General features: G+C 54.0%; 2 protein-coding genes across 3 annotated transcripts in view; one reads left to right on the forward strand and one right to left on the reverse strand.

Moving 5' to 3' along the window:
* Positions 1–7,151, forward strand: part of LOC147097141 (voltage-dependent L-type calcium channel subunit beta-3-like) — a 35,469-nt gene extending 28,318 nt beyond the window's left edge. Inside the window, exons 10-13 of one of the 2 annotated variants that reach the window (XM_085973016.1) lie at positions 2,154–2,305; positions 2,658–2,753; positions 3,089–3,259; positions 6,792–7,151. In XM_085973016.1, the coding sequence (XP_085829142.1) occupies positions 2,154–2,305; positions 2,658–2,753; positions 3,089–3,259; positions 6,792–7,109 (737 nt within the window). In that variant the 3' untranslated portion in view covers positions 7,110–7,151. The remainder of the gene's footprint in view (positions 1–2,153; positions 2,306–2,657; positions 2,754–3,088; positions 3,260–6,791) is intronic. The other variant, XM_085973017.1, reaches the window with a different exon arrangement.
* An 8,241-nt stretch (positions 7,152–15,392) lies between these two features.
* LOC147097142 (putative ATP-dependent RNA helicase DDX23) overlaps positions 15,393–25,633 on the reverse strand; it is a 37,811-nt gene continuing 27,570 nt past the window's right edge. Inside the window, 5 exon segments of the mRNA XM_085972532.1 lie at positions 15,393–17,136; positions 22,388–22,562; positions 24,238–24,346; positions 25,476–25,603; positions 25,605–25,628. Of these exon segments, the coding sequence (XP_085828658.1) occupies positions 16,913–17,136; positions 22,388–22,562; positions 24,238–24,346; positions 25,476–25,603; positions 25,605–25,628 (660 nt within the window). The 3' untranslated portion in view covers positions 15,393–16,912.

Consider the following 25,633-nt stretch of genomic DNA (forward strand, 5'->3'; position numbering starts at 1 on the left):
AACTTAGACGACGGGATAGAGAGCCACATATCCAAGTTTGCCGTCGACACAAAGATAGGCGGCATTGTGAGCACTTTCGCTTACTACTGTTCGGACCGCGCGAATTTTACAATCTATATTAACGATTTGGAGGAGGGGACCGAGTGTAACATATCAAAGTTTGCAGATGATACTAAGATGGGAGGGAAAGTAGTGAGTGAGGAGGACATAAAAAACCTGCAAGGGGACATAGACAAGCTAAGTAAGTGGGCAGAGATTTGGCAGATGGAATACAATACTGGAAAGTGTGAGGTTATGCACTTTGGCAGGAAAAATCGTAGAGCAAGTTACTATCTTAATGGCAAGAAACTGGAAAGTACTGAGGTACAAAGGGATCTGGGGGTCCTGGTGCACGAAACTCAAAAGGTTAGTATGCAGGTGCAGCAAGTGATTAAGAAGGCCAATGGAATGTTGGCTTTCATTGCTAGGGGGATAGAATATAAAAATAGGGAGGTATTGCTTCAGTTGTACAAGGTATTGGTGAGACCGCACCTGGAATACTGCGTACAGTTTTGGTGTCCATACTTAAGAAAGGACATACTTGCTCTCGAGTCAGGACAAAGAAGGTTCACTCGGTTAATCCCGGGGATGAGGGGATGGACATATGAGGAGAGGTTGAGTAGATTGGGACTCTACTCATTGGAGTTCAGAAGAATGAGAGGCGATCTTATTGAAACATATAAGATTGTGAAGGGGTTGGATCGGGTGGATGCGGGGAGGATGTTCCCGATGATGGGTGAAACTAGAACTAGGGGGCATAGTCTTAGAATAAGGGGCTGCTCTTTCAAAACTGAGATGAGGAGGAACTACTTCACTCAGAGGGTGGTAGGTCCATGGAATATTCTGCCCCAAAAAGCTGTAGAAGCTACATCATTACATAAATTTAAAACAGAAATAGACAGTTTCCTAGAAGTAAAGGGAATTAAGGGTTACGGGGAGCGGGCAGGAATTTGGACATGAGTCTAGGTTCGGATCGGTCACGGCCCTGTGGGTAGCGGAGCGGGCCCAGGGGCCGTGTAGCCTGATCCTGCTCCTATTTCGTGTGTCTAATTCTGTTAGATTCAGGAGATGGTTCTGTGATAGTGGATTGGCGGTTAGGATCAGATCAGCCATGATCTTATTGAATGGCGGAGCAGGCTCGAGGGGCCGATTGGCCTACTCCTGCTCCTATTTCTGATGTTCTTTTTACGAATTAGCTTAACAATGACAGGCAAGGATGTGATCAATAAAATTGGTCTTTTAATCAGGCTATAGTTCAAAATTCAAATGTACATAGAAGAACCTTTGGCAATAAATATGCCTGCAACTTATCAATTCAAAGTGCCCCTTTAACAACATCTAAGCCCATGTCCAACTTTCATACATACGCCTTCATTTCTGGGTGATCGGTTGTTGTGGAGTATTTTAAACCAACACTCGACACTAGATCGATAGTTAAGTTGTCTTTATTGCACCGGTGGGGAGACAGTCTGCTTTGTCTTAGACAGACTTTTTCCAAATTGGTACAGCAAACGCTACATTTTTATATACATTACAACACACGTGTCAAAATTCAGTTTCATGGATTTACAAAAGGTAACTCGTGCTCGACTAATCTACTGGAATTTTTTGAGGATGTAACTGGTAGAATAGACAAGGGAGAACCAGTGGATGTGGTGTATTTGGACTTTCAGAAGGCTTTCGATAAGGTCCCGCCTAAGAGATTAGCCTGTAAAGTTAAGGCACATGGGATTGGGGGCAAGGTACTGACTTGGATAGAAAACTGGTTGGCAGACAGGAAGCAAAGAGTTGGAATAAACGGGTCTTTTTCCGAGTGGCAGGCAGTGACTGGTGGGGTACCGCAGGGATCGGTCCTAGGACCCCAGCTATCATCTTACAATTCGTTCGCAATTTTCGACATCCACACGGTAGCAGCAGTTTTATTACGCTTTTCAGAATCTTGCAGCAGTGTAGACGGAAGCATGAAATTACAAAGAGATATTAATCGATTAAGCTATAAAACCATTCTAGACCTTTTATTGTACACTCAGGAAGTCCAGTGTTTAGCATTGAGTTCTGGTCAGTCTGTGGCAGTGTCTCATTTACCGTTTTTTCCCTCTTCCCCCACCCGCCAGCGGAGGTTCAGAGCGAGATCGAGAGGATATTTGAGTTGGCAAAGACCCTGCAGTTGGTGATCTTAGACGCGGACACGATAAACCACCCGTCGCAACTCGCCAAAACCTCGCTGGCTCCCATCATCGTGTACGTCAAGGTCTCGTCCCCAAAGGTCAGTGTGTGAGTGAGTTCGTGTGAGATTGAGAGTGAGTGTGTGTGTGTGTGAGTGTTCATGTGAGAGAGTTAGTGTGTGCGAGTGGGTTGGGCTTGTGCAGAAGAATTTGTCTCTATTTGTGATCTTTCTCGGCTATTGCAAACGGCTCCTGCCCGATCCCCTCCGACCCCTATGGCAATCAGCCCCTCCCCACAATCACCAGCCTGCCTGGGATTCCCGATTCCCCACACACCGGGAGCCTTTGGCTCAGAAACCCCTCGACAGTCACTCCCTCTCCCCTCAATCGATGGTCGCCCCGGTCACTCCCTTCCCCTCGACGGTCACTCACCGCTGTCCTCTCTCCCCGCAGGTGCTGCAGAGGCTGGTCAAGTCCCGAGGGAAGTCGCAGAGTAAACACCTCAATGTCCAGCTGATGGCGGCCGATAAGCTGGCGCAGTGCCCACCCGTAAGTCTCACCTCAAGTCTTGTCATAAGACCTACCGTACAGGCCGCTGGGCACTCTTGGGGGAAGCTGAGCGTACGTACATGAACCCGAGGGAGGGCTGACCAACCCCTTGTACAAGACATTGAACCAAGGGCATTGAGTGAGTCAGAAGGTCGTGGGTTCGAGGCCCCACTCCCATCATCCAGGCCGACTCCCCAGTGCAAAATTGTGGACAGTGCAGCGCTCCCTCAGGACTGCCCCTTCCGACAGTGCGCCGCTCCTGCGCGAGATGTTCTCAGGGTGCGATGGTTTAAGACACTCTGACATTGACTGACCGGAACCCTTTGTCCTCGCAGGAAATGTTCGACGTGATCCTGGACGAGAACCAGCTGGAGGACGCGTGCGAGCACCTGGCAGAGTACCTGGAGGTGTACTGGCGAGCCACCCACTCACCCGCCAACGCTCCACTGAACCCGCTCCTGGAGCAGAGCCTTATGACGCCGCCCTCCGCGGTCTCCAGTTTACAGGTACACATTTTAAAAAATTGATCGCTAACACAGTCCAGAGCCATCACATCCAAACTGGATAAAGAGAAAGACTCACATTTCTCCAGCGCCTTTCCCCACCTCAGGACGTCCCAAAGCGCTTTACCGCCAATGAAGTACTTTTTTTGAAGTGTGGTCGCTGTTGTAATGTAGGAAACGCGGCAGCCAATTTGCGCACAGCAAGCTCCCACAATAAATGACCAGATCATCTGTTTTAGTGATGTTGGCTGAGGGATTAATATTGGCCCCAGGACACTGGGGAGAACTCCTCTTCGAAATAGCGGCCGTGGGATCTTTTATGTCCACCTGAGAGGGCAGACGGGGCCTCGGTTTAACGTCTCATCCGAAAGATGACAGTACTGAGGGAGCACCGCACTGTCGGAGGGGGCGGCGCTGAGGGAGCGTCGCAGTGGCGGCACTGAGGGAGCGTCGCACTGAGGGAGAGCCACACTGTCGGAGGGGCGGCACTGAGGGAGCGTCGCAGTGTCGGAGGGGCGGCACTGAGGGAGCGTCGCACTGAGGGAGAGCCACACTGTCGGAGGGGGCGGCGCTGAGGGAGCGCCGCACTGTCGGAGGGGCGGTACTGAGGGAGCGCCGCACTGTCGGAGGGGCGGCACTGAGGGAGCGCCGCACTGTCGGAGGGGGCGGCGCTGAGGGAGCGCCGCACTGTCGGAGGGGCGGCGCTGAGGGAGCGCCGCACTGTCGGAGGGGCAGTACTGAGGGAGCGCCGCACTGTCGGAGGTGCCATCTTCGGATGAGACGTTAAACCGAGGCCCCGTCTGCCCTCTCAGGTGGACGTAAAAGATCCCACGGTCACTATTTCGAAGAAGAGCGGGGGGGGGGAGTTCTCCCCGGTGTCCTGGGGCCAATATTTATCCCTCAACCAACATCACTAAAACAGATGATCTGGTCATTATCGCATTGCTGTTTGTGGGAGCTTGCTGTGCGCAAATTGGCTGCCGCATTTCCTACATTACAACAGTGACCACACTTCAAAAAAAAGTATCTCATTGGCTGTGAATGCAAATTCTTTCTTAGAATCACAGAATGGGGCCATTCGGCCCATCGTATCTGTGCCAGCCCTTTTAAAGATCTCTCCAATTAGTCCCACTCCCCCCCTGCTCTTTCCCCATAGCCCTGTGAATTATCTACAATCTGTGTCCTCTGGTTACCGACCCTCCTGCCACTGGAAACAGTCTCTCTACTCTCATCGAAACCCCTCGCAATTTTGAACGCCTCTATTAAGTCTCCCCTGAACCGTCTTGGCTCTGAGGAAAACAATCCCAGCTTGGGAAAGTTAACACGCAGGTACAGCAAGCAATTAAGAGGGATTGACAGGGTAGATGCTGAGAGGATGTTTCCCCCCTGGCTGGAGAGTCTAGAACCAGGGGTCTCAGGGTAAGGGGTCGGCCATTTAGGACTGAGATGAGGAGGAATTTCTTCACTCAGAGGGCGGTGAATCTCTGGAATTCTCTACCACAGAGAGGTAATAGCCCTCCGACATCCAGCCCCAAGATTCTGTGCAGTGTCTGACCAGAGGTTCAAACCTATCCTTCACTGGATGTCCACACACTCAAATAGAAACATAGAAGATAGGAGCAGGAGTCGGCCATTCGGCCCCTCGATCCTGCTCCGCCATTCAATGAGATCATGGCTGATCATCCAAATTCAGTACCCTCTCCCTGCCTTCTCCCCATATCCCTTGATCCCTTTAGCCGTAAGAAATATATCCAACTCCTTCTTGAATATATTTAATGAACTGGCCTCCACTGCCTTGTGTGATAGAGAATTCCACAGGTTCACCACTCTGGGTGAAGAAATTCCTCCTCATCTCAGTCCTAAATGGCTTACCCCTTATCCTTAGACTGTGACCCCTGGTTCTGGACTCCCCGGCCATCGGGAACATCCTTCCTGCATCTAGTCTGTCTAGTCCTGTTAGAATTTTATAAGTTTCAATGAGATCCCCTCATTCTTCTAAACTCCAGTGAGTATAAGACCAATCGACCCAATCTCGCCTCATACGTCATTCCTGCCATCCCAGGTATCAGTCTGGTGAATCTTCGCTGCACTCCCTCCATGGCAAGAACATCCTTCCTCAGATAAGGCGACCAAAACTGCACACAATACTCAAGGTGTGGTCTCACCAAGGCCCTGTGCAACTGCAGCAAGACATCCATGTTCCTGTACTCGAACCCTCTCGCTACGAAGGCCAACATACCATTTGCCTTCTTAACCGGCTGCTTACCTTCAGCGACTGGTGCACAAGGACACCCAGGTCGCGTTGCACTTCCCCTTCTCCCAATCTATTGCCGTTCAGATAATAATCTGCCTTCCTGTTGGAAAAAATGTTTTAATTTTAATTAATTCACCACTTACTTTTTAAAAGTGTAACTCCTGGAGACTTACCCTCCCGGAGAAACCTGCAAGAAAAACATAAGTTCCAGGCGTACGCGCTGCCTCTCCGGCGCCCGCGTTCCACCTCTGAACCCCTTCTTTCAGGGGAACGGAAGTGCTGGTTTCCCGCGCATGCGCAGTGCACGCACGAAACCGGCGCTTCCATTGGGCTTACGGCATGCGCGCACTCACCCGTGGAGACCCGAATTTCTGGGCCATTGTGAATAGCTGGGGTCCTAGCACCGATCCCTGCGGTACCCCACTAGTCACTGCCTGCCACTCGGAAAAAGACCCATTTATTCCAACTCTCTACTTCCTGTCTGCCAACCAGTTCTCTATCCAAGACAGTACCTTACCCCCAATCCCAGGTGCTTTAACTTTGCACGCTAATCTCTTATGCGGGACCTTATCAAAAGCCTTCTGAAAGTCCAAATACACCACATCCACTGGTTCCCCCTTATCTATTCTACCAGTTACATCCTCAAAAAATTCCAGTAGATTAGTCAAGCACGATTTACTTAAAGAATTACTTAACAGTAAACCACTGACAACAGCGCGGGAGAGTCAGACTCCTGTTATTGAGGTGTTTGGAACTCCGACCGCGCCAAGAAGCCGAGTAGCAGCAGTTTGGAGAACTATCCCCCGCTGACTAACTCGGCCACTGCGGGAGACTCGGAAACATTGCCGGTTATTGAGATGTTGTTTTCGGAGTGAGAATTTTGCCTGTTAATAGAGAAATCGGGATACAGGAAACTCTCGATTTACTGGCACCTAAACCTCTGTTACCTGAACCTACTCCTGAATTTTGCCGGTTAAGTTTTACTTCATATTAGTGGCCGTGTAACCGGGGTTCCTGCACCTGTTGCTGTGCAACAGGGACGCCTGGATCTGTTGCTGTGTATGGGGCTCTCGTACCTTTTACTATACCTCTCTGTAATCCGGACTTTTTGATAAACCGGCACCACACCGGTCCCGGATAAAAAAAAAAGAGTTCCCTGTACTTAGGTGGCGTTTAAACGAGAGTTTCCTGTATCAGCGATTTTGGTTTAGCTGGAAGTTCCTCTTCTTTCTCTCTAACCTCACCCCCCCCCCCGCCGTGCGTTTCTGTCTCCTGGCGCAGGATCAGACAATGAGTCACCCTGATCGAGGCGGCGACCAATCCTCGATCGAGCAGGAGAGCCCCATGCAGTCGGACGAAGCCAGCGAGGGCTCCCGCAAGGACTGGCAGCCCACCCCACACCGCCGGTCGCGGCAGCTGGAGGACGAGTACTCGGGCCCCTACCAGGACCTCTACAAGCCCCACCGCAATCACGGCAGCGGGCTGCACAGCACTAACGGACACGACTCGCAGGACAGGCTGCTGGAGCGCGAGTCCGAGCTCAACCACAACGAGAGGAACCGGCAGCGCAACCGGCCCTGGCCGCGGGATAGCTACTGAGGTCCCACTCCCTCCCTCCTGATCGCACTGCCCCCCCCCCCCCCCCCCCCCCCCCCAAAACCCAGCCACACAAGTGCCAAGCAATGACTATCTCCAACAAGTGCGGGTCTAACCACCGCCCCTTGACATTAAACGGCATTACCATCACCAAATCCCTCACCATCAACATCCTGGGGGTCACCAGAAACTTAACTGGACCAGCCACATAAATACTGTGGCTACCAGAGCAGGTCAGAGGCTGGGTATTCTGCGGCGAGTGTCTCACCTCCCGACTCCCCAAAGACTTTCCACCATCTACAAGGCACAAGTCAGGAGTGTGATGGAATACTCTCCACTTGCCTGGATGAATGCAGCTCCAACACTCAAGAAACTCGACACTATCCAGGGCAAAGCAGCCCCGCTTGATGGGCACCCCATCCACCACCTTAACCATTCACTCCCTCCACCACCGGCACACCGTGGCTGCAGTGTGTACCATCTACAAGACGCACTGCAGCGACTCGCCAAGGCTTCTTCGGCAGCACCTCCCAAACCCGCCACCTCTTCCGCCTGGCAGGAAAAGGGCAGCAGGCGCACGTGGGAACACCACCACCCACCGCCAGGCTCCCCTCCGAGGCACACACCATCCCGATTTGGGAAATAGATCGGCCCGTTCCTTCAGCGCGGCCGGGTCAAAATTCCTGGAACTCCCTCCCCGCTAACAGCGCTGTGGGAGCGCCTTCACCGCACGGGGACTGCAGCGGTTCAAGGAGGACAGGGCACGCTGGGCCGACTGGCCTCCTCTTGTGCCCTCTCATTCTCCGATTCTGTATCATCCTACGAAGAAGGCCCACCAACACCGTCTCACGGTGAAGACAGCGGGCGATTACTGCCGGGGCCTTGCCAGCGACGCCCCGCATCCCGGAGAAGGAATATCGAAAAAAAACAAATTGCACGTGACGAGTGGGGATAGAAACCAGTTTTACTCTCAGATCTCCTGCCCCAGCCTAATTCGGTATAATTGCTTTGAACTAGTCTGTTGCTGGTTTGCTTAGGGGAGGAGCCAAACAATTCAAACACTGATGTGATTTTTCTTCACCTGCAGTGACAGCTGTGGGTAGCGCACTCGTCTCCGAGGTTGTGGGTTCAAGTCCCCGCTCCGGGGCGGAACTCGAGCACATGAAGCTAGTGTGTGAAGTTAATGCGTAAACGACAGGACTCGTTTACAGACGGCAGGCTCGCCGCGCATGGCATGTGGCAGCCCGTCAGTTGGAACTTCTTAAAAGTCGTCAGACGAACGACCTCAATCGGTCAGGGACGGGACGCTATGGGGGACTGAAAAGAACTCGCATTTCTCCAGCGCCTTTCCCCACCTCAGGACGTCCCGAAGCGCTTCACAGCCAATGAAGTACTTTTTGAAGCGTGGTCACTGTTGTAATGTGGGAAACGCGGCAGCTAATTTACGCACAGCAAGCTCCCACAAACAGCAATGTGATAAATGACCAGATCATCTGTTTTTAGTGATGTTGGTTGAGGGATAAATATTGGTCCCAGGACACCGAGGAGAACTCCCCCCCCCCACCCCTGCTCTTCTTCAAAATAGTGGCCGTGGGATTTTTTTTACATCTATCCGAGGTCTAATGTCCCATCTGAAAGACAACACCTCAGACAGTGCAGCTCTCCCTCGGTACCGCCCCTCCGACACTCCTTCGGTACCGCCCCTCCGACAGTGCGGTGCTCCCTCAGTACTGCCCCTCCGACAGTGCGGCGCTCCCTCGGTACTGCCCCTCCGACAGTGCAGGGTTCCCTCAGTACTGCCCCTCCGACAGTGCGGCGCTCCCTCGGTACCGCCCCTCCGACAGTGCGGCGCTCCCCCAGTACCGCCCATCCAACAGTGCAGGGCTCCCTCAGTACTCCCCCTCCGACAGTGCGGCGCTCCCTCGGTACCGCCCCTCCAACAGTGCAGGGCTCCCTCAGTACTCCCCCTCCGACAGTGCGGCGCTCCCTCGGTACCACCCCTCCGACAGTGCGGCACTCCCTCAGTACCGCCCCTCCGACAGTGCGGCGCTCCCTCAGTTCTGCTCCTCCGACAGTGCGGCGCTCCCTCAGTTCTGCTCCTCCGACAGTGCGGCGCTCCCTCAGTACCGCTCCTCCGACAGTGCGGCGCTCCCTCAGTACCGCCCCTCCGACAGTGCGGCGCTCCCTCGGTACCACCCCTCCGACAGTGCGGCACTCCCTCAGTACTGCCCCTCCGACAGTGCGGCGCTCCTCCGACAGTGCGGCGCTCCCTCAGTTCTGCTCCTCCGACAGTGCGGCGCTCCCTCAGTACCGCTCCTCCGACAGTGCGGCGCTCCCTCAGTACTGCCCCTCCGACAGTGCGGCGCTCCCTCAGCACTGGCGGCCTGGGATTACGGGGCTCGAGTCTCTGGAGTGGGGAGTGCTGAACCCACTGAGCCACAGCGGAGATGATGGGAAGGGCGGGGGGGGGTAGTAATCAAGTTTAGCATCTGTCACAACCATTTACCTGCTCATTATTTTTTGATCCGGGAGGGAGGGAGAGGGGTAGGGAGGGGTAACGCATGACTGATTTAATTCAGGTCCCCTATGCAGGTGAAATGCTGCATGCTATGAGATTGTTTATGCTGCATAAACTCTCTCTCTCTCTATATTATATATATATTAAAAAAAAGACAATAAAAACTCACTCAGTCTCTCTGTGCTTCGCTTTCCATGGTTTTATATATTGCAGGATTTGTGCAAAGACAGCCCTGAATGGAAGAGCTTGACAAGATCCACGTTGACCCTTTGGCATCGACACAAGTGATGGAACCAAGTTGTTGTGATCTGGAACGCGCTGCCTGAAAGGGCGGTGGGAGCAGATTCAATAGTAACTTTCAAAAGGGGAATTGGAGAAATACTTGAAGGGGAAAAATTCACAGGGCTACGGGGGAAAGAGCAGGGGGGGGAGATAGAGCGGCATTAACTGGATAGGTATCATCTCCCCACTAGAACGGTTCCAGGGGATGAGGAATTTCAGTGACCTGGAGAAGCTGGGGTTGTTCTCCTTAGAGCAGAGAAGGTTAAGGGGGAGATTGACCAGAATGGTCCCAGGGGATGAGAGACTTCAGTTACACAGAGAATGGAGAAGCTCCTGAAAAGTGTGAGGTGATGCATTTTGGGAGGACTAACAAGGCAAGGGAATACACAATGAATGGTAGGACCCTAGGAAGGACGGAGGATCAGAGGGACCTTGGTGTGCATGTACATAGATCCCTGAAGGCAGCAGGACAGGTAGATAAGTTGGTTAAAAAGGCATATGGGATACATGCCTTCATTAGCCAAGGCATAGAATATAAGAGCAGGGAGGTTATGATGGAGCTGTACAAAACGCTGGTTAGGCCACAGCTGGAATACTGTGTGCAGTTCTGGTCACCACACTATAGGAAGGATGTGATTGCATTGGAGAGGGTGCAGAGGAGATTTACCAGGATGTTACCTGGGCTGGAGCGCTTCAGTGATGAAGAGAGATTGGACAGGCTGGGGTTGTTTTCCTTAGAGCAGAGAAGGCTGAGGGGGGACCTGATTGAGGTGTACAAAATTGAGGGGCATAGATAGGGTGGATAGAAAGGAACTTTTCCCCTTAGTAGAGGGGTCAATAACCAGGGGGCATAGTTTCAAAGGTAGGGGCAGGAGGTTTAGAGGGGATTTGAGGAAAATCCCCTTGTAATTTCCAACACCTCGATCAAATCTCCTCTTAACCTTCTCTGCTCTAAGGAGAACAATCCCAGCTTCTCCAGTCTCTCCATGTCACTGAAGTCCCTCATCCCCTGGTACCATTCTGGTCATCTCCCCTTAACCTTCTCTGCTCTAAGGAGAACAACCCCAGCTTCTCCAGTCTCTCCACGTCACTGAAGTCCCTCATCCCTGGTACCATTCTGGTCAATCTTCTCCTTAACCTTCTCTGCTCTAAGAACAACTCCCCAGCTTCTCCAGTCTCTCCACGTCACTGAAGTCCCTCATCCCCTGGTACCATTCTGGTCAATCTCCCCCTTAACTTTCTCTGCTCTAAGGAGAACAATCCCAGCTTACAGTGAGAGTTGTACAGCACAGAAAGAGGCCCATCGTGTCCACGCCGGCCATCAAGCCCCGTCTATTCTAATCCCATTTTCCAGCACTTGGTCCGTAGCCTTGTATGCTATGGCGTTTCAAGTGCTCATCTAAATGCTTCTTGAATGTTGTGAGGGTTCCTGCCTCTACCACCCTTTCAGGCAGTAAGTTCCAGATTCCAACCACCCTCTGGGTGAAAAAGTTTTTCCTCAAATCCCCTCTAAACCTCCTGCCCCTTACCTTGAAACTATGCCCCCTGGTTACTGACCCCTCTACTAAGGGGAAAAGTTCCTATAGAGTCATAGAGTTTTACAGCACAGAAAGAGGCCCTTCGGCCCATCGTGTCTGCGCCGCCCATCCATCCCTGTCCAGTCTAATCCCATTTTCCAGCATTTGGTCCATAGCCTTGTATGCAATGGCATTTCAAGTGCTCATCCAAATGCTTCTTGAATGTTGTGAGGGTTCCTGCCTCTACCACCCTTTCAGGCAGTGAGTTCCAGATTCCAACCACCCTCTGGGTGAAAAAGTTCCTCCTCAAATCCCCTCTAAATCTCCTGCCCCTTACCCTGAATCTATGCCCCCTTGTTATTGACCCCCCTACTAAGGGGAAAAGTTCCTCTTTATCTACCCTATCTATGCCCCTCATCATTTTGTACACCTCAATCAGGTCCCCCCTCAGCCTTCTTTGCTCCAAGGAAAACAACCCCAGCCTGTCCAGCCTCTCTTCATAGCTGAGGCGCTCCATCCCAGGTAACATCCTGGTGAATCTTCTCTGCACCCTCTCCAAAGCAATCACATCCTTCCTATAGTGAGGCGACCAGAACTGCACACAGTACTCCAGCTGTGGCCTCACCAGCGTTTTGTACAGCTCCATCATAACCCCCCTGCTCTTATATTCTATGCCTCGGCTAATGAAGGCAAGTATCCCATATGCCTTTTTAACCACCTTATCTACCTGTTCCGCTGCCTTCAGGGATCTATGTACATGTACACCAAGGTCCCTCTGACCCTCTGTACTTCCTAGGGTCCTACCACTCATTGTGTATTCCCTTGCCTTATTTGTCCGTCCAAAATGCATCACCTCGCACTTTTCAGGGTTAAATTCCATTTGCCACTTTTCCGCCCATCTGACCAACCCGTTTATATCGTCCTGTAGCCTGAGGCTTTCCTCCTCACAATTTACCACCCCACCAATTTTCGTGTCATCTGCGAACTTACTGATCATACCTTTTACATTCTCATCCAAATCATTTATGTAGATCACAAACAACAAGGGACCCAGCACCGATCCCTGAGGTACCCCACTGGACACAGGCTTCCAGTCACAAAAGCAACCTTCGACCATCACCCTCTGCCTCCTGCCACTCAGCCAGTTTAGGATCCAACGCGCCAAGGCACCCTGGATCCCATGGGCTCTTACCTTCTTGACCAGTCTCCTCAGCGGGACTTTGTCAAAAGCTTTACTGAAGTCCATGTAAACCACATCCACAGCATTTCCCTCATCCACCCCCCTAGTCACCCCCTCGAAAAATTCAATCAGATTTGTCAGACATGATTTACCCTTGACAAAGCTATGCTGACTATCCCCGATTAATCCTTGCCTCTCCAAGTGGAGACTAATTTTGTCCCTCAGAATTTTTTCCAATAATTTCCCTACCACAGATGTTAGGCTCACTGGCCTGTAATTCCCTGGTTTATCCCTGCTACCCTTCTTGAATAATGGTACTACGTTAGCTGTTCTCCAGTCCTCTGGTACATCCCCTGTGGCCAGAGAGGTTCTGAAAATTTGTGTCAGAGCCCCTGCAATCTCCTCCTTTGCCTCCCACAGCAGCCTGGGATACATCTCGTCCAGGCCTGGGGATTTATCCACTTTTTGGCCTGCTAAAACCGCTAGCACCTCCTCCCTCTCGATGCTAATATGTTCAAGTATGTCACAGCCCCCTTGCCCGATTTCTATGTCTGCATCGCCTTTCTCCATAGTGAACACAGATGCAAAAAATTCATTTAAAACCCCGCCTACATCATCTGGCTCTACACACAGATTGCCACTTTGGTCCCTATCTATGCCCCTCATAATTTTGCACACCTCAATCCTTCTTAAACATATTCAGTGACTTGGCCTCCACAGCCTTCTGTGGTAGAGAATTCCACAGGTTCACCACCCTCCGAGTGAAGAAATTTCTCCTCATCTCAGTCCTAAAATGTCCTACCCCGTATCCTGAGACTGTGACCCCCTTGTTCTAGACCCCCCGAGCCAGGGGAAGCATCCAGTCTGTCTAGCCCTGTCAGAATTTTATACGTTTCAATGAGATCCCCTCTCATTCTTCTAAACTCTGGTACTGTGAGCAGTTCTGGGCACCAGACCGTAGGAAGGATCTATTGGCCTTGGAAGGGGTGCTGTGTAGATTCACCAGAAAGCCACCAGGACTCCAAGGGTTAGATTAGGAGAGCTTACATAAACTAGCCTTGTATTCCCTGGAATACAGAAGGTTAAGGGGATGATTTGATTGAGGTTTTTAGGATTTTCAAAGGAATTTACAGGGTAGAGAAAATGAAACTGTTTCCGCAGGTGAGATGGGGTCCAGGTCAAGGGGGTATAACCTTAAAATCAAAGCCAGGCTATTCAGGAGCTAAGTTGGGAAACACTTCTTCAAGTAAAGGGTGGAACTCTCACAAAAAGTTGTAGGTGCTGGGGGGGGGGGGGGGGTCAATTAATAATTTTAAATCAGAGGTCGATAGATTTTTGCTAGACATTGGTATAAAAGGATACAGAGCCAAGGCAGGTGGCTGGAGTTAAGATACAGATCAGCCATGATCTCACTGAATGGTGGAACAGGCTCGAGGGGGCTGAATGGCCTCCTCCTGTTGCTAATGTAACAGGCTCGAGGGGGGCTGAATGGCCTCCTCCTGTTCCTAATGTGACAGGCTCGAGGGGGGCTGAATGGCCTCCTCCTGTTCCTGTGTAACAGGCTCGAGGGGGGCTGATTGGCCTCCTCCTGTTCCTAATGTAACAGGCTCGAGGGGGCTGAATGGCCTCCTCTTGTTCCTAATGTAACAGGCTCGAGGGGGGCTGAATGGCCTCCTCCTGTTCATAATGTAACAGGCTCGAGGGGGCTGAATGGCCTCCTCCTGTTCCTAATGTAACAGGCTCAAGGGGGCTGAATGGCCTCCTCCTGTTCCTAATGTAACAGGCTCGAGGGGGGCTGAATGGCCTCCTCCTGTTCCTAATGTAACAGGCCCGAGGGGGGCTGAATGGCCTCCTCCTGTTCCTAATGTAACAGGCTCGAGGGGCTGAATGGCCTCCTCCTGTTCCTAATGTAACAGGCTCGAGGGGGGCTGAATGGCCTCCTCCTGTTCCTAATGTAACAGGCTCGAGGGGGCTGAATGGCCTCCTCCTGTTCCTAATGTAACAGGCTCGAGGGGGGCTGAGTGGCCTCCTCCTGTTCCTAATGTAACAGACTCGAGGGGGGCTGAATGGCCTCCTCCTGTTCCTAATGTAACAGGCTCGAGGGGCTGAATGGCCTCCTCCTGTTCCTAATGTAACAGGCTCGAGGGGGCTGAATGGCCTCCTCCTGTTCCTAATGTAACAGGCTCGAGGGGGCTGAATGGCTTCCTCCTGTTCCTAATGTAACAGGCTCGAGGGGGCTGAATGGCCTCCTCCTGTTCCTAATGTAACAGGCTCGAGGGGGCTGAATGGCCTCCTCCTGTTCCTAATGTAACAGGCTCGAGGGGGCTGAATGGCTTCCTCCTGTTCCTAATGTAACAGGCTCGAGGGGGGCTGAATGGCCTCCTCCTGTTCCTAATGTAACAGGCTCGAGGGGGCTGAATGGCCTCCTCCTGTTCCTAATGTAACAGGCTCGAGGGGGGCTGAATGGCCTCCTCCTGTTCCTAATGTAACAGGCTCGAGGGGGGCTGATTGGCCTCCTCCTGTTCCTAATGTAACAGGCTCGAGATGGCTGAATGGCCTCCTCCTGTTCCTAATGTAACAGGCTCGAGGGGGGCTGAGTGGCCTCCTCCTGTTCCTAATGTAACAGGCTCGAGGGGACTGAATGGCCTCCTCCTGTTCCTAATGTAACAGGCTCGAGGGGGCTGAATCGCACAGTCAGACACGTACACACACAGTCAGACACGTACACACACAGTCAGAAGCGTACACACACACAGACGCGTACAAGCACACACATACACACAAAGTCAGAGATAAACACACAGGGATTTTTTTTTTTTAAGTGTAAAAGAACTTTTCCCTTTATTTTTTCGCTGTGAAAAAGAGAAATTGGCTTAAATACATCTATCTATATATTTAAAACAATGCGCTGCCCTTGCTGCCCAGGGAGTAGAAGGCTGTAAAAGCGGCGTTGGATCTGGACAATCACTCCTGGCGCAAAGCGAGAACGATAAACTCCCCGGGGGGAGTTCGAGGGTGTGCTTTTAACATTTAACAGATAGTTCGGTGGAATGCAAAAAACACACACACACACGCGCGCACAAACACACACCAGGCGAGCAGGGTCCCAGATATACGGGGGCGCGAATGGGTGTCACACTTCCACCCTCCTGCTTTACTCCGAACCAGCGCGAGGACCCCCCCCGCCATCCCTTTCAAAAACAAAGCAAACCATTCAACGGCCGAGAGTAGGAGCCGGTTTAGCATCGGGTTTTATTTCCAAACCCCGCGCTTCTCCGCTCTCTCTTACGCTGCCCTGAAACTGGCAGCACCCAACGCCACAGGGACCCTCCCCCTCCTCCCCCACACAAGGCAGCATCCGCTCCCCCTCCCCACACCCCGGGGACAGAGGAGAGAGGGAGGGGGGGCGTGAAGGCGAGGCGGCGCCGTCGCTGTGAAATCGCGGCGGGTCAGCGCAAGCGGGGATGGGCGTTGCGTCGCTTGTTTCGGTCGCCGGTCCCGTTGGGAGTGCTCGAGGATGTGGGCCGGGGCGGGGGGGGGGTAGAAGAGAAGCAGAGACCAACACGCTCGCTAAGCTACACGGCCGCCTGGAGCTCCCGCGCAGGCTGCTTACCGGCATCCGAGCGGGAGATTCCGCGTGCGTGAGATTTCGAATGGGGGCCGCGCAGCCCGTTAAAAGAAGTAAAAAAAATTAGGGGAACGCTGGCGGGGACCCCCCCCGCCAACTCCTGTTCCTCCTTTGAATTCGGGGCTCGGGAGGGACAGCACTTTTTGTCGGCACTGCCCGAGGGCTAATCCTCCATGAAGGGCATCGCAGCTGTGCCTGTCCTCGCACAATGTCCAGGTGCGGAGTGGGGGTGGGGGCGGGGGGGCGCGTTGGCTCAACAGCGGTCAAGGGGGGGGGACGGACACACACGCACACACCCCTGAAGCCCAACAGCCCCAGCCGATGCTCAGCGCAGAGACTGACGAGCGCCTTCGGGACCTCAAAGGCTTCAGTGACAAGGGAGCTTTTAACTTTCCCCGGAAAAAGGGGGATTTGCCCAGTGAGGTGGCTGCAGCTCCCTCGATCGTGATGCTGGTTACAGGCGGGCGGGGGGCGAGCTACTAGAGAGCGCCGCACAACATACCCGAGAGAGATAGAGGAGCCTCTCTCAGATACCAGGACAGCGCCGCTGTAAGGGAGCGCTGGCTTCGAGTGCCTGTCCAGAACCGCGCTCCCCGACTGGTTTCGGGAAAACTGGGTGGGGGAAATCTCATGGGGAATCTGGTCCCGATTAACCTGGGGCAGGGGGGGTGCTGGGTGTCTCTAAGCGAAGATGGTCTCCTCCCGCCTCTTCTTGGTGAGGATGGTGCCGGGCTTGTGCTGAGCATCGGGGTGGTTGGAGAGTTCGGGCGGACACGACGACACCGGGCTCTCCAGGATGGCCTGCTTCAGGTCGTAGAAAACGGTGGCATCCTCCTTGGTCAGGAAGGTGACGGCCACACCGCTCTTCCCCGCCCGACCCGTCCGTCCGATACGGTGAATGTAATCTGCACGGTGAGGGAGAGAGGGAGGGAGGGAGAGGGAGGGAGGGAGAGGGAGGGAGGGGGAGGGGGAGGGAGGGAGGGGGAGGGGGAGGGAGGGAGGGAGGGGGAGGGGGAGGGAGGGGGAGGGAGGGAGGGAGAGAGAGACGGAGAGAGAGAGGGAGGGAGGGAGAGACAGACGGAGAGAGGGAGGGGAGAAAGAGGAGAGAACGAGAGAGAAAACTTAGTAAATGTGCACCCGAAGCTCGCCTCACAACATGACCACGTACAGCACGAGCCTCAACGGACCACGTCAACATTTTACACAGCAAGATCCCACTGCGGCCAACTCCGCTCAGCACGCCACGAGGCTCAGGGCCGAGCCTTCACTCGAGTGCGCCATCCCGGCCGACACTCCCAGCTAACACCGAGGCAGCGCTCCCCAGCCGAAGGGCCTGCTCGTGGGGGGCGGGGGTGTTAATGATCCCATGTCACTAATTGAAGGTGGGCAGAGTTCTCCCAGTTTCTTGGGGCCAACATTCCGCCCTCAAGCACCGCCAGCAAAAAAAACAACAAATTATCTGGTCATTTGCCGCAAGGCAGCTTGTGGGATCTCGCTGTGCGTAGATTGGCCACCGCAATTCCTACATTACAACAGTGACTGCACTTCAAAAAGTACTTCATTGTGTACCAGAGGGATGTGCTTCGATGGGAGAGTTCGGATACTGGAGGGATGGGCTTCGATGGGAGAGTTAGGGTACTGGAGGGATGGGCTTCGATGGGAGAGTTAGGGTACTGGAGGGATGGGCCTTCGATGGGAGAGTTAGGGTACTGGAGAGATGGGCGTCGATGGGAGAGTTAGGGTACTGGAGGGATGGGCTTCGATGGGAGAGTTAGGGTACTGGAGAGATGGGCTTCGATGGGGGAGTTAGGGGACTGGAGGGATGGGCTTCGATGGGGGAGTTAGGGGACTGGAGAGATGGGCTTCGATGGGAGAGTTAGGGTACTGGAGCGATGGGCTTCGATGGGAGAGTTAGGGGACTGGAGGGATGGGCTTCGATGGGAGAGTTAGGGGACTGGAGGGATGGGCTTCGATGGGAGAGTTAGGCTACTGGAGGGATGGGCTTTGATGGGAGAGTTAGGGTACTGGAGGGATGGGCTTCGATGGGAGAGTTAGGGTACTGGAGAGATGGGCTTCGATGGGAGAGTTAGGGTACTGGAGAGATGGGCTTCGATGGGGGAGTTAGGGGACTGGAGGGATGGGCTTCGATGGGAGAGTTAGGGTACTGGAGCGATGGGCTTCGATGGGAGAGTTAGGGTACTGGAGCGATGGGCTTCGATGGGAGAGTTAGGGTACTGGAGGGATGGGCTTCGATGGGAGAGTTAGGGTACTGGAGCGATTGGCTTCGATGGGAGAGTTAGGGTACTGGAGCGATTGGCTTCGATGGGAGAGTTAGGGTACTGGAGAGATGGGCTTCGATGGGGGAGTTAGGGGACTGGAGGGATGGGCTTCGATGGGAGAGTTAGGGTACTGGAGAGATGGGCTTCGATGGGAGAGTTAGGGTACTGGAGCGATGGGCTTCGATGGGGGAGTTAGGGGACTGGAGGGTTGGGCTTCGATGGGAGAGTTAGGGGACTGGAGGGATGGGCTTCGATGGGAGAGTTAGGGGACTGGAGAGATGGGCTTCGATGGGGGAGTTAGGGGACTGGAGAGATGGGCTTCGATGGGAGAGTTAGGGGACTGGAGGGATGGGCTTCGATGGGAGAGTTAGGGTACTGGAGGGGTGGGCTTCGATGGGAGAGTTAGGGTACTGGAGGGATGGGCTTCGATGGGAGAGTTAGGGTACTGGAGGGATGGGCTTCGATGGGAGAGTTAGGGTACTGGAGGGATGGGCTTCGATGGGAGAGTTAGGGGACTGGAGAGATGGGCTTCGATGGGAGAGTTAGGGTACTGGAGGGATGGGCTTCGATGGGAGAGTTAGGGGACTGGAGGGATGGGCTTCGATGGGAGAGTTAGGGGACTGGAGGGTTGGGCTTCGATGGGAGAGTTAGGGTACTGGAGGGATGGGCTTCGATGGGAGAGTTAGGGTACTGGAGGGATGGGCTTCGATGGGAGAGTTAGGGGACTGGAGGGATGGGCTTCGATGGGAGAGTTAGGGGACTGGAGAGATGGGCTTCGATGGGAGAGTTAGGGTACTGGAGAGATGGGCTTCGATGGGGGAGTTAGGGGACTGGAGGGATGGGCTTCGATGGGAGAGTTAGGGGACTGGAGAGATGGGCTTCGATGGGAGAGTTAGGGTACTGGAGAGATGGGCTTCGATGGGGGAGTTAGGGGACTGGAGGGATGGGCTTCGATGGGAGAGTTAGGGGACTGGAGAGATGGGCTTCGATGGGGGAGTTAGGGTACTGGAGGGATGGGCTTCGATGGGAGAGTTAGGGGACTGGAGGGATGGGCTTCGATGGGAGAGTTAGGGGACTGGAGGGATGGGCTTCGATGGGAGAGTTGGGGTACTGGAGGGATGGGTTTCGATGGGAGAGTTGGGGTACTGGAGGGATGGGCTTCGATGGGAGAGTTAGGGGACTGGAGGGATGGGCTTCGATGGGAGAGTTAGGGTACTGGAGGGATGGGCTTCGATGGGAGAGTTAGGGGACTGGAGGGATGGGCTTCGATGGGAGAGTTAGGGGACTGGAGGGATGGGCTTCGATGGGAGAGTTAGGGGACTGGAGGGATGGGCTTCGATGGGAGAGTGAGGAGACTGGAGGGATGGGATTCGACGGGAGAGTTAGGGGACTAGAGGGATGGGCTTCGATGGGAGAGTGAGGGGACTGGAGGGATGGCCTTCGATGGGAGAGTTAGGGGACTGGAGGGATGGGCTTCGATGGGAGAGTTAGGGTACTGGAGGGATGGGCTTCGATGGGAGAGTTAGGGTACTGGAGGGATGGGCTTCGATGGGAGAGTTAGGGTACTGGAGGGATGGGCTTCGATGGGAGAGTTAGGGTACTGGAGGGATGGGCTTCGATGGGAGAGTTAGGGTACTGGAGGGATGGGCTTCGATGGGAGAGTTAGGGGACTGGAGGGATGGGCTTCGATGGGAGAGTTAGGGTACTGGAGGGGTGGGCTTCGATGGGAGAGTTAGGGTACTGGAGGGATGGGCTTCGATGGGAGAGTTAGGGTACTGGAGGGATGGGCTTCGATGGGAGAGTTAGGGTACTGGAGGGATGGGCTTCGATGGGAGAGTTAGGGTACTGGAGGGATGGGCTTCGATGGGAGAGTTAGGGTACTGGAGGGATGGGCTTCGATGGGAGAGTTAGGGTACTGGAGGGATGGGCATCGATGGGAGAGTTAGGGTGCTGGAGGGGTGGGCTTCGATGGGAGAGTTAGGGTACTGGAGGGATGGGCTTCGATGGGAGAGTTAGGGTACTGGAGGGTTGGGCTTCGATGGGAGAGTTAGGGGACTGGAGGGATGGGCTTCGATGGGAGAGTTAGGGTACTGGAGAGATGGGCTTCGATGGGAGAGTTAGGGGACTGGAGGGTTGGGCTTCGATGGGAGAGTTAGGGGACTGGAGGGATGGGCTTCGATGGGAGAGTTAGGGTACTGGAGGGATGGGCTTCGATGGGAGAGTTAGGGTACTGGAGAGATGGGCTTCGATGGGAGAGTTAGGGTACTGGAGGGATGGGTTTCGATGGGAGAGTTGGGGTACTGGAGGGATGGGCTTCGATGGGAGAGTTAGGGGACTGGAGGGATGGGCTTCGATGGGAGAGTTAGGGGACTGGAGGGATGGGCTTCGATGGGAGAGTTAGGGGACTGGAGGGATGGGCTTCAATGGGAGAGTGAGGAGACTGGAGGGATGGGATTCGACGGGAGAGTTAGGGGACTAGAGGGATGGGCTTCGATGGGAGAGTGAGGGGACTGGAGGGATGGCCTTCGATGGGAGAGTTAGGGGACTGGAGGGATGGGCTTCGATGGGAGAGTTAGGGTACTAGAGGGATGGCCTTCGATGGGAGAGTGAGGGGACTGGAGGGATGGGCTTGGATGGGAGAGTTAGGGTACTGGAGAGATGGGCTTCGATGGGATAGTTGGGGTACTGGAGGGATGGGCTTCGATGGGAGAGTGAGGGGACTGGAGGGATGGGCCTTCGATGGGAGAGTTAGGGGACTGGAGGGATGGGCTTCGATGGGAGAGTTAGGGTACTGGAGGGATGGGCTTCGATGGGAGAGTTAGGGTACTGGAGAGATGGGCTTCGATGGGAGAGTTGGGGTACTGGAGGGATGGGCTTCGATGGGAGAGTTAGGGGACTGGAGGGATGGGCTTCGATGGGAGAGTTAGGGGACTGGAGGGATGGGCTTCGATAGGAGAGTTAGGGGACTGGAGGGATGGGCTTCGATGGGAGAGTTAGGGTACTGGAGGGGTGGGCTTCGATGGGAGAGTTAGGGTACTGGAGGGATGGGCTTCGATGGGAGAGTTAGGGCACTGGAGGGATGGGCTTCGATGGGAGAGTTAGGGTACTGGAGGGATGGGCTTCGATGGGAGAGTTAGGGTACTGGAGGGATGGGCTTCGATGGGAGAGTTAGGGTACTGGAGGGATGGGCTTCGATGGGAGAGTTAGGGGACTGGAGGGATGGGCTTCGATGGGAGAGTTAGGGTACTGGAGGGATGGGCTTCGATGGGAGAGTTAGGGTGCTGGAGGGGTGGGCTTCGATGGGAGAGTTAGGGTACTGGAGGGATGGGCCTCGATGGGAGAGTTAGGGGACTGGAGGGATGGGCTTCGATGGGAGAGTTAGGGTACTGGAGGGATGGCCTTCGATGGGAGAGTTAGGGTACTGGAGGGATGGGCCTCGATGGGAGAGTTAGGGGACTGGAGGGGTGGGCTTCGATGGGAGAGTTGGGGTACTGGAGGGATGGCCTTCGATGGGAGAGTTAGGGGACTGAGTCACCAGACTAAGTGGCCCTTAAAGCTTTTGTCAGTAAATCTGTGCCTGTCCTCCATGCCTGGGAACTGGGTATTCCGAAGATTGTTTTCGATTTGGCGGATGTCTTAATGTAGGAGACCCATCTGCGGTCTTCCAACTCAGGGCTCTTGCGCATCCCCCTCCGATTTCCATCGCTCCACCATTGTGGCCGTGTATTCAGCCGCCTGGGCCCCCAGCTCTTGGTCACCTGTCCTAATATCTCCTTACGTGGCTCGGCGTCAAATTTTGTTTGATAATCGCTCCTGTGAAGCACCTTGGGACGTTTTACTACATTAAAGGCACTGGATAAATAAAAGTCTCGCTTACCTTCGATGTTCTTAGCCATGTCGTAGTTCAGGACCATCGACACGTCATGGATGTCAATACCTCGGCCGGCCACATCTGTGGCCACCAGGATGTCCTTAGCGCCAGCCTTAAGGTTAGACAGAGCGAACTCTCTCTGTTCTTGGCCTTTGCCACCGTGCAGGGTGCAGGCGTTGTACTGCAAAGAAGAGACAGAGAAAGAGGGAGACAGGTGAACAATACATAATCTCCCGGAGCCTGTCTTGTGGGGCAACGCCTCATCCATTTGCTGTCCCATCAAACACTCCCAGGGCAGGTACTGCACAGGTTAGATACAGAGTAAAGCTCCCTCTACAGTGTCCCATCATACACGCCCAGGGCAGGTACTGCACAGGTTAGATACAGAGTAAAGCTCCCTCTACACTGTCCCATCAAACACTCCCAGGGCAGGTACTGCACAGGTTAGATACAGAGTAAAGCTCCCTCTACAGTGTCCCATCATACACGCCCAGGGCAGGTACAGCACGGGGTTAGATACAGAGTAAAGCTCCCTCTACACTGTCCCCATCAAACACTCCCAGGGCAGGTACAGCACGGGGTTAGATACAGAGTAAAGCTCCCTCTACACTGTCCCATCAAACACTCCCAGGGCAGGTACAGCACGGGTTAGATACAGAGTAAAGCTCCCTCTACACTGTCCCATCAAACACTCCCAGGGCAGGTACAGCACGGGTTAGATACAGAGTAAAGCTCCCTCTGCACTGTCCCATCAAACACTCCCAGGGCAGGTACAGCACGGGTTAGATACAGAGTAAAGCTGCCTCTACACTGTCCCATCAAACACTCCCAAGGCAGGTACAGCACGGGGTTAGATACAGAGTAAAGCTCCCTCTACACTGTCCCATCAAACACTCCCGGGGCAGGTACAGCACGGGGTTAGATACAGAGTAAAGCTCCCTCTACACTGTCCCATCAAACACTCCCAGGGCAGGTACAGCACGGGGTTAGATACAGAGTAAAGCTCCCTCTACACTGTCCCATCAAACACTCCCAGGGCAGGTACAGCACGGGGTTAGATACAGAGTAAAGCTCCCTCTACACTGTCCCATCAAACACTCCCAGGGCAGGTACAGCACGGGTTAGATACAGAGTAAAGCTTCCTCTACACTGTCCCATCAAACACTCCCAGGGCAGGTACAGCACGGGGTTAGATTTTTAAAGAGTAATTATGTAAGGGCCTCCTCTCTCCCCAGTCAGTATAGACAGGGGTAGGCAAGGCGGGTAAGACCCTAATAATTCTACTAACTTTATTAAACGTTTGTCAGTTTTAACGCGTGTCAGTTTCTTCAAAGTTAAGAATCTGCAATATAAGCCGGGTCTAAAAGGTCACATATATTCTGGCCTGGGTGACAACCATGAGGCAGAGAAGGTGCAACAAAGATTGACAAGAATGACATCAGAACAGGAAACACTGAACAGGCTGGGGCTCTTTTCTCTTGAACAGAGAAGGCTGAGGGGTGACCTGATAGAGGTCTTTAAGATTATGAAGGGGGTTCGATAAGGTAGACGTAGAGAAGATGTTTCCACTCGTGGGGGAGACCAGAACTAGGGGCCATCGATATAAGAGAGTCACTAATAAATCCAATGGGGAATTCAGGAGAAACTTCTTTACCCAGAGAGTGGTGAGAATGTGGAACTCGCTACCACAGGGAGTGGTTGAGGTGAATAGCACAGATACATTTAAGGGGAAGCTGGATAAACACACGAGGGAGAAAGGAATAGAAGGATATGGTGATGGGGTGAGATGGAGTAGAGGTGGGAGGAGGCTCGTGTGGAGCATAAACACCGGCACCGACACGTTGGGCCCATCTTACCCCCATCTTTTCCAGCGATTTAGCCAGGACGTCGCATCCTTTCTTCTGATTGACGAAAATGATGATGGGAGGGTCGAAACCTTGCTCCAGGAGATTCAGCAGCTTCTTCCTGTTAACAGAACAGAACCACATCAATCACCTGAGGCACAGGAACAGGAGGAGGCCGTTCAGCCCCCTCGAGCCTGTTACATTAGGAACAGGAGGAGGCCATTCAGCCCCCCTCGAGCCTGTTACATTAGGAACAGGAGGAGGCCGTTCAGCCCCCCCTCGAGCCTGTTACATTAGGAACAGGAGGAGGCCATTCAGCCCCCTCGAGCTTGTTACATTAGGAACAGGAGGAGGCCGTTCAGCCCCCTCGAGCCTGTTACATTAGGAACAGGAGGAGGCCATTCAGCCCCCCCTCGAGCCTGTTACATTAGGAACAGGAGGAGGCCATTCAGCCCCCTCGAGCCTGTTACATTAGGAACAGGAGGAGGCCGTTCAGCCCCCCCTCGAGCCTGTTACATTAGGAACAGGAGGAGGCCATTCAGCCCCCCCTCGAGCCTGTTACATTAGGAACAGGAGGGAGGCCGTTCAGCCCCCCTCGAGCCTGTTACATTAGGAACAGGAGGAGGCCATTCAGCCCCCCTCGAGTCTGTTACATTAGGAACAGGAGGAGGCCATTCAGCTCCCCTCGAGCCTGTTACATTAGGAACAGGAGGAGGCCATTAAGCCCCCTCGAGCCTGTTACATTAGGAACAGGAGGAGGCTATTCAGCCCCCTCGAGCCTGTTACATTAGGAACAGGAGGAGGCTATTCAGCCCCCTCGTGCCTGTTACATTAGGAAGAGGAGGAGGCCATTCAGCCCCCCTCGAGCCTGTTACATTAGGAACAGGAGGAGGCCATTAAGCCCCCCTCGAGCCTGTTACATTAGGAACAGGAGGAGGCCATTCAGCCCCCTCGAGCTTGTTACATTAGGAACAGGAGGAGGCCATTCAGCCCCCTCGAGCCTGTTACAATAGGAACAGGAGGAGGCCATTCAGCCCCTCGAGCCTGTTACATTAGGAACAAGAGGCCATTCAGCCCCTCGAGCCTGTTACATTAGGAACAGGAGGAGGCCATTAAGTCCTCTCGAGCCTGTTACCTTTCCCCCACACCCTCTCCCCCTCCTTGGCCACACCCCCTCCCTCAGCTCCCTCTCCTCTCCCCTCCTTCCCATCCCCCACACCTCCCCCCTTACCCCCTTCCCCACCTCGTACCTCTTCTCGCCCTCCGACATGAGGTAGATTCGTTGCTCGACGCGCTCGTGGGGTTTTCCGGCGGAGCCGATGTAGACGACGGCGGGCCTGCGCAGGTAGCTCCGGGCCAGCCTCTCCACCGACGGGGGGCATGGTGGCTGTGAACATCACCGTCTGTG

Source organism: Somniosus microcephalus, chromosome 33, assembly GCF_052327205.1.
Source record: "Somniosus microcephalus isolate GS21.2 chromosome 33, FLI_Smic_1.0, whole genome shotgun sequence".
Lineage (NCBI taxonomy): Eukaryota > Metazoa > Chordata > Chondrichthyes > Squaliformes > Somniosidae > Somniosus > Somniosus microcephalus.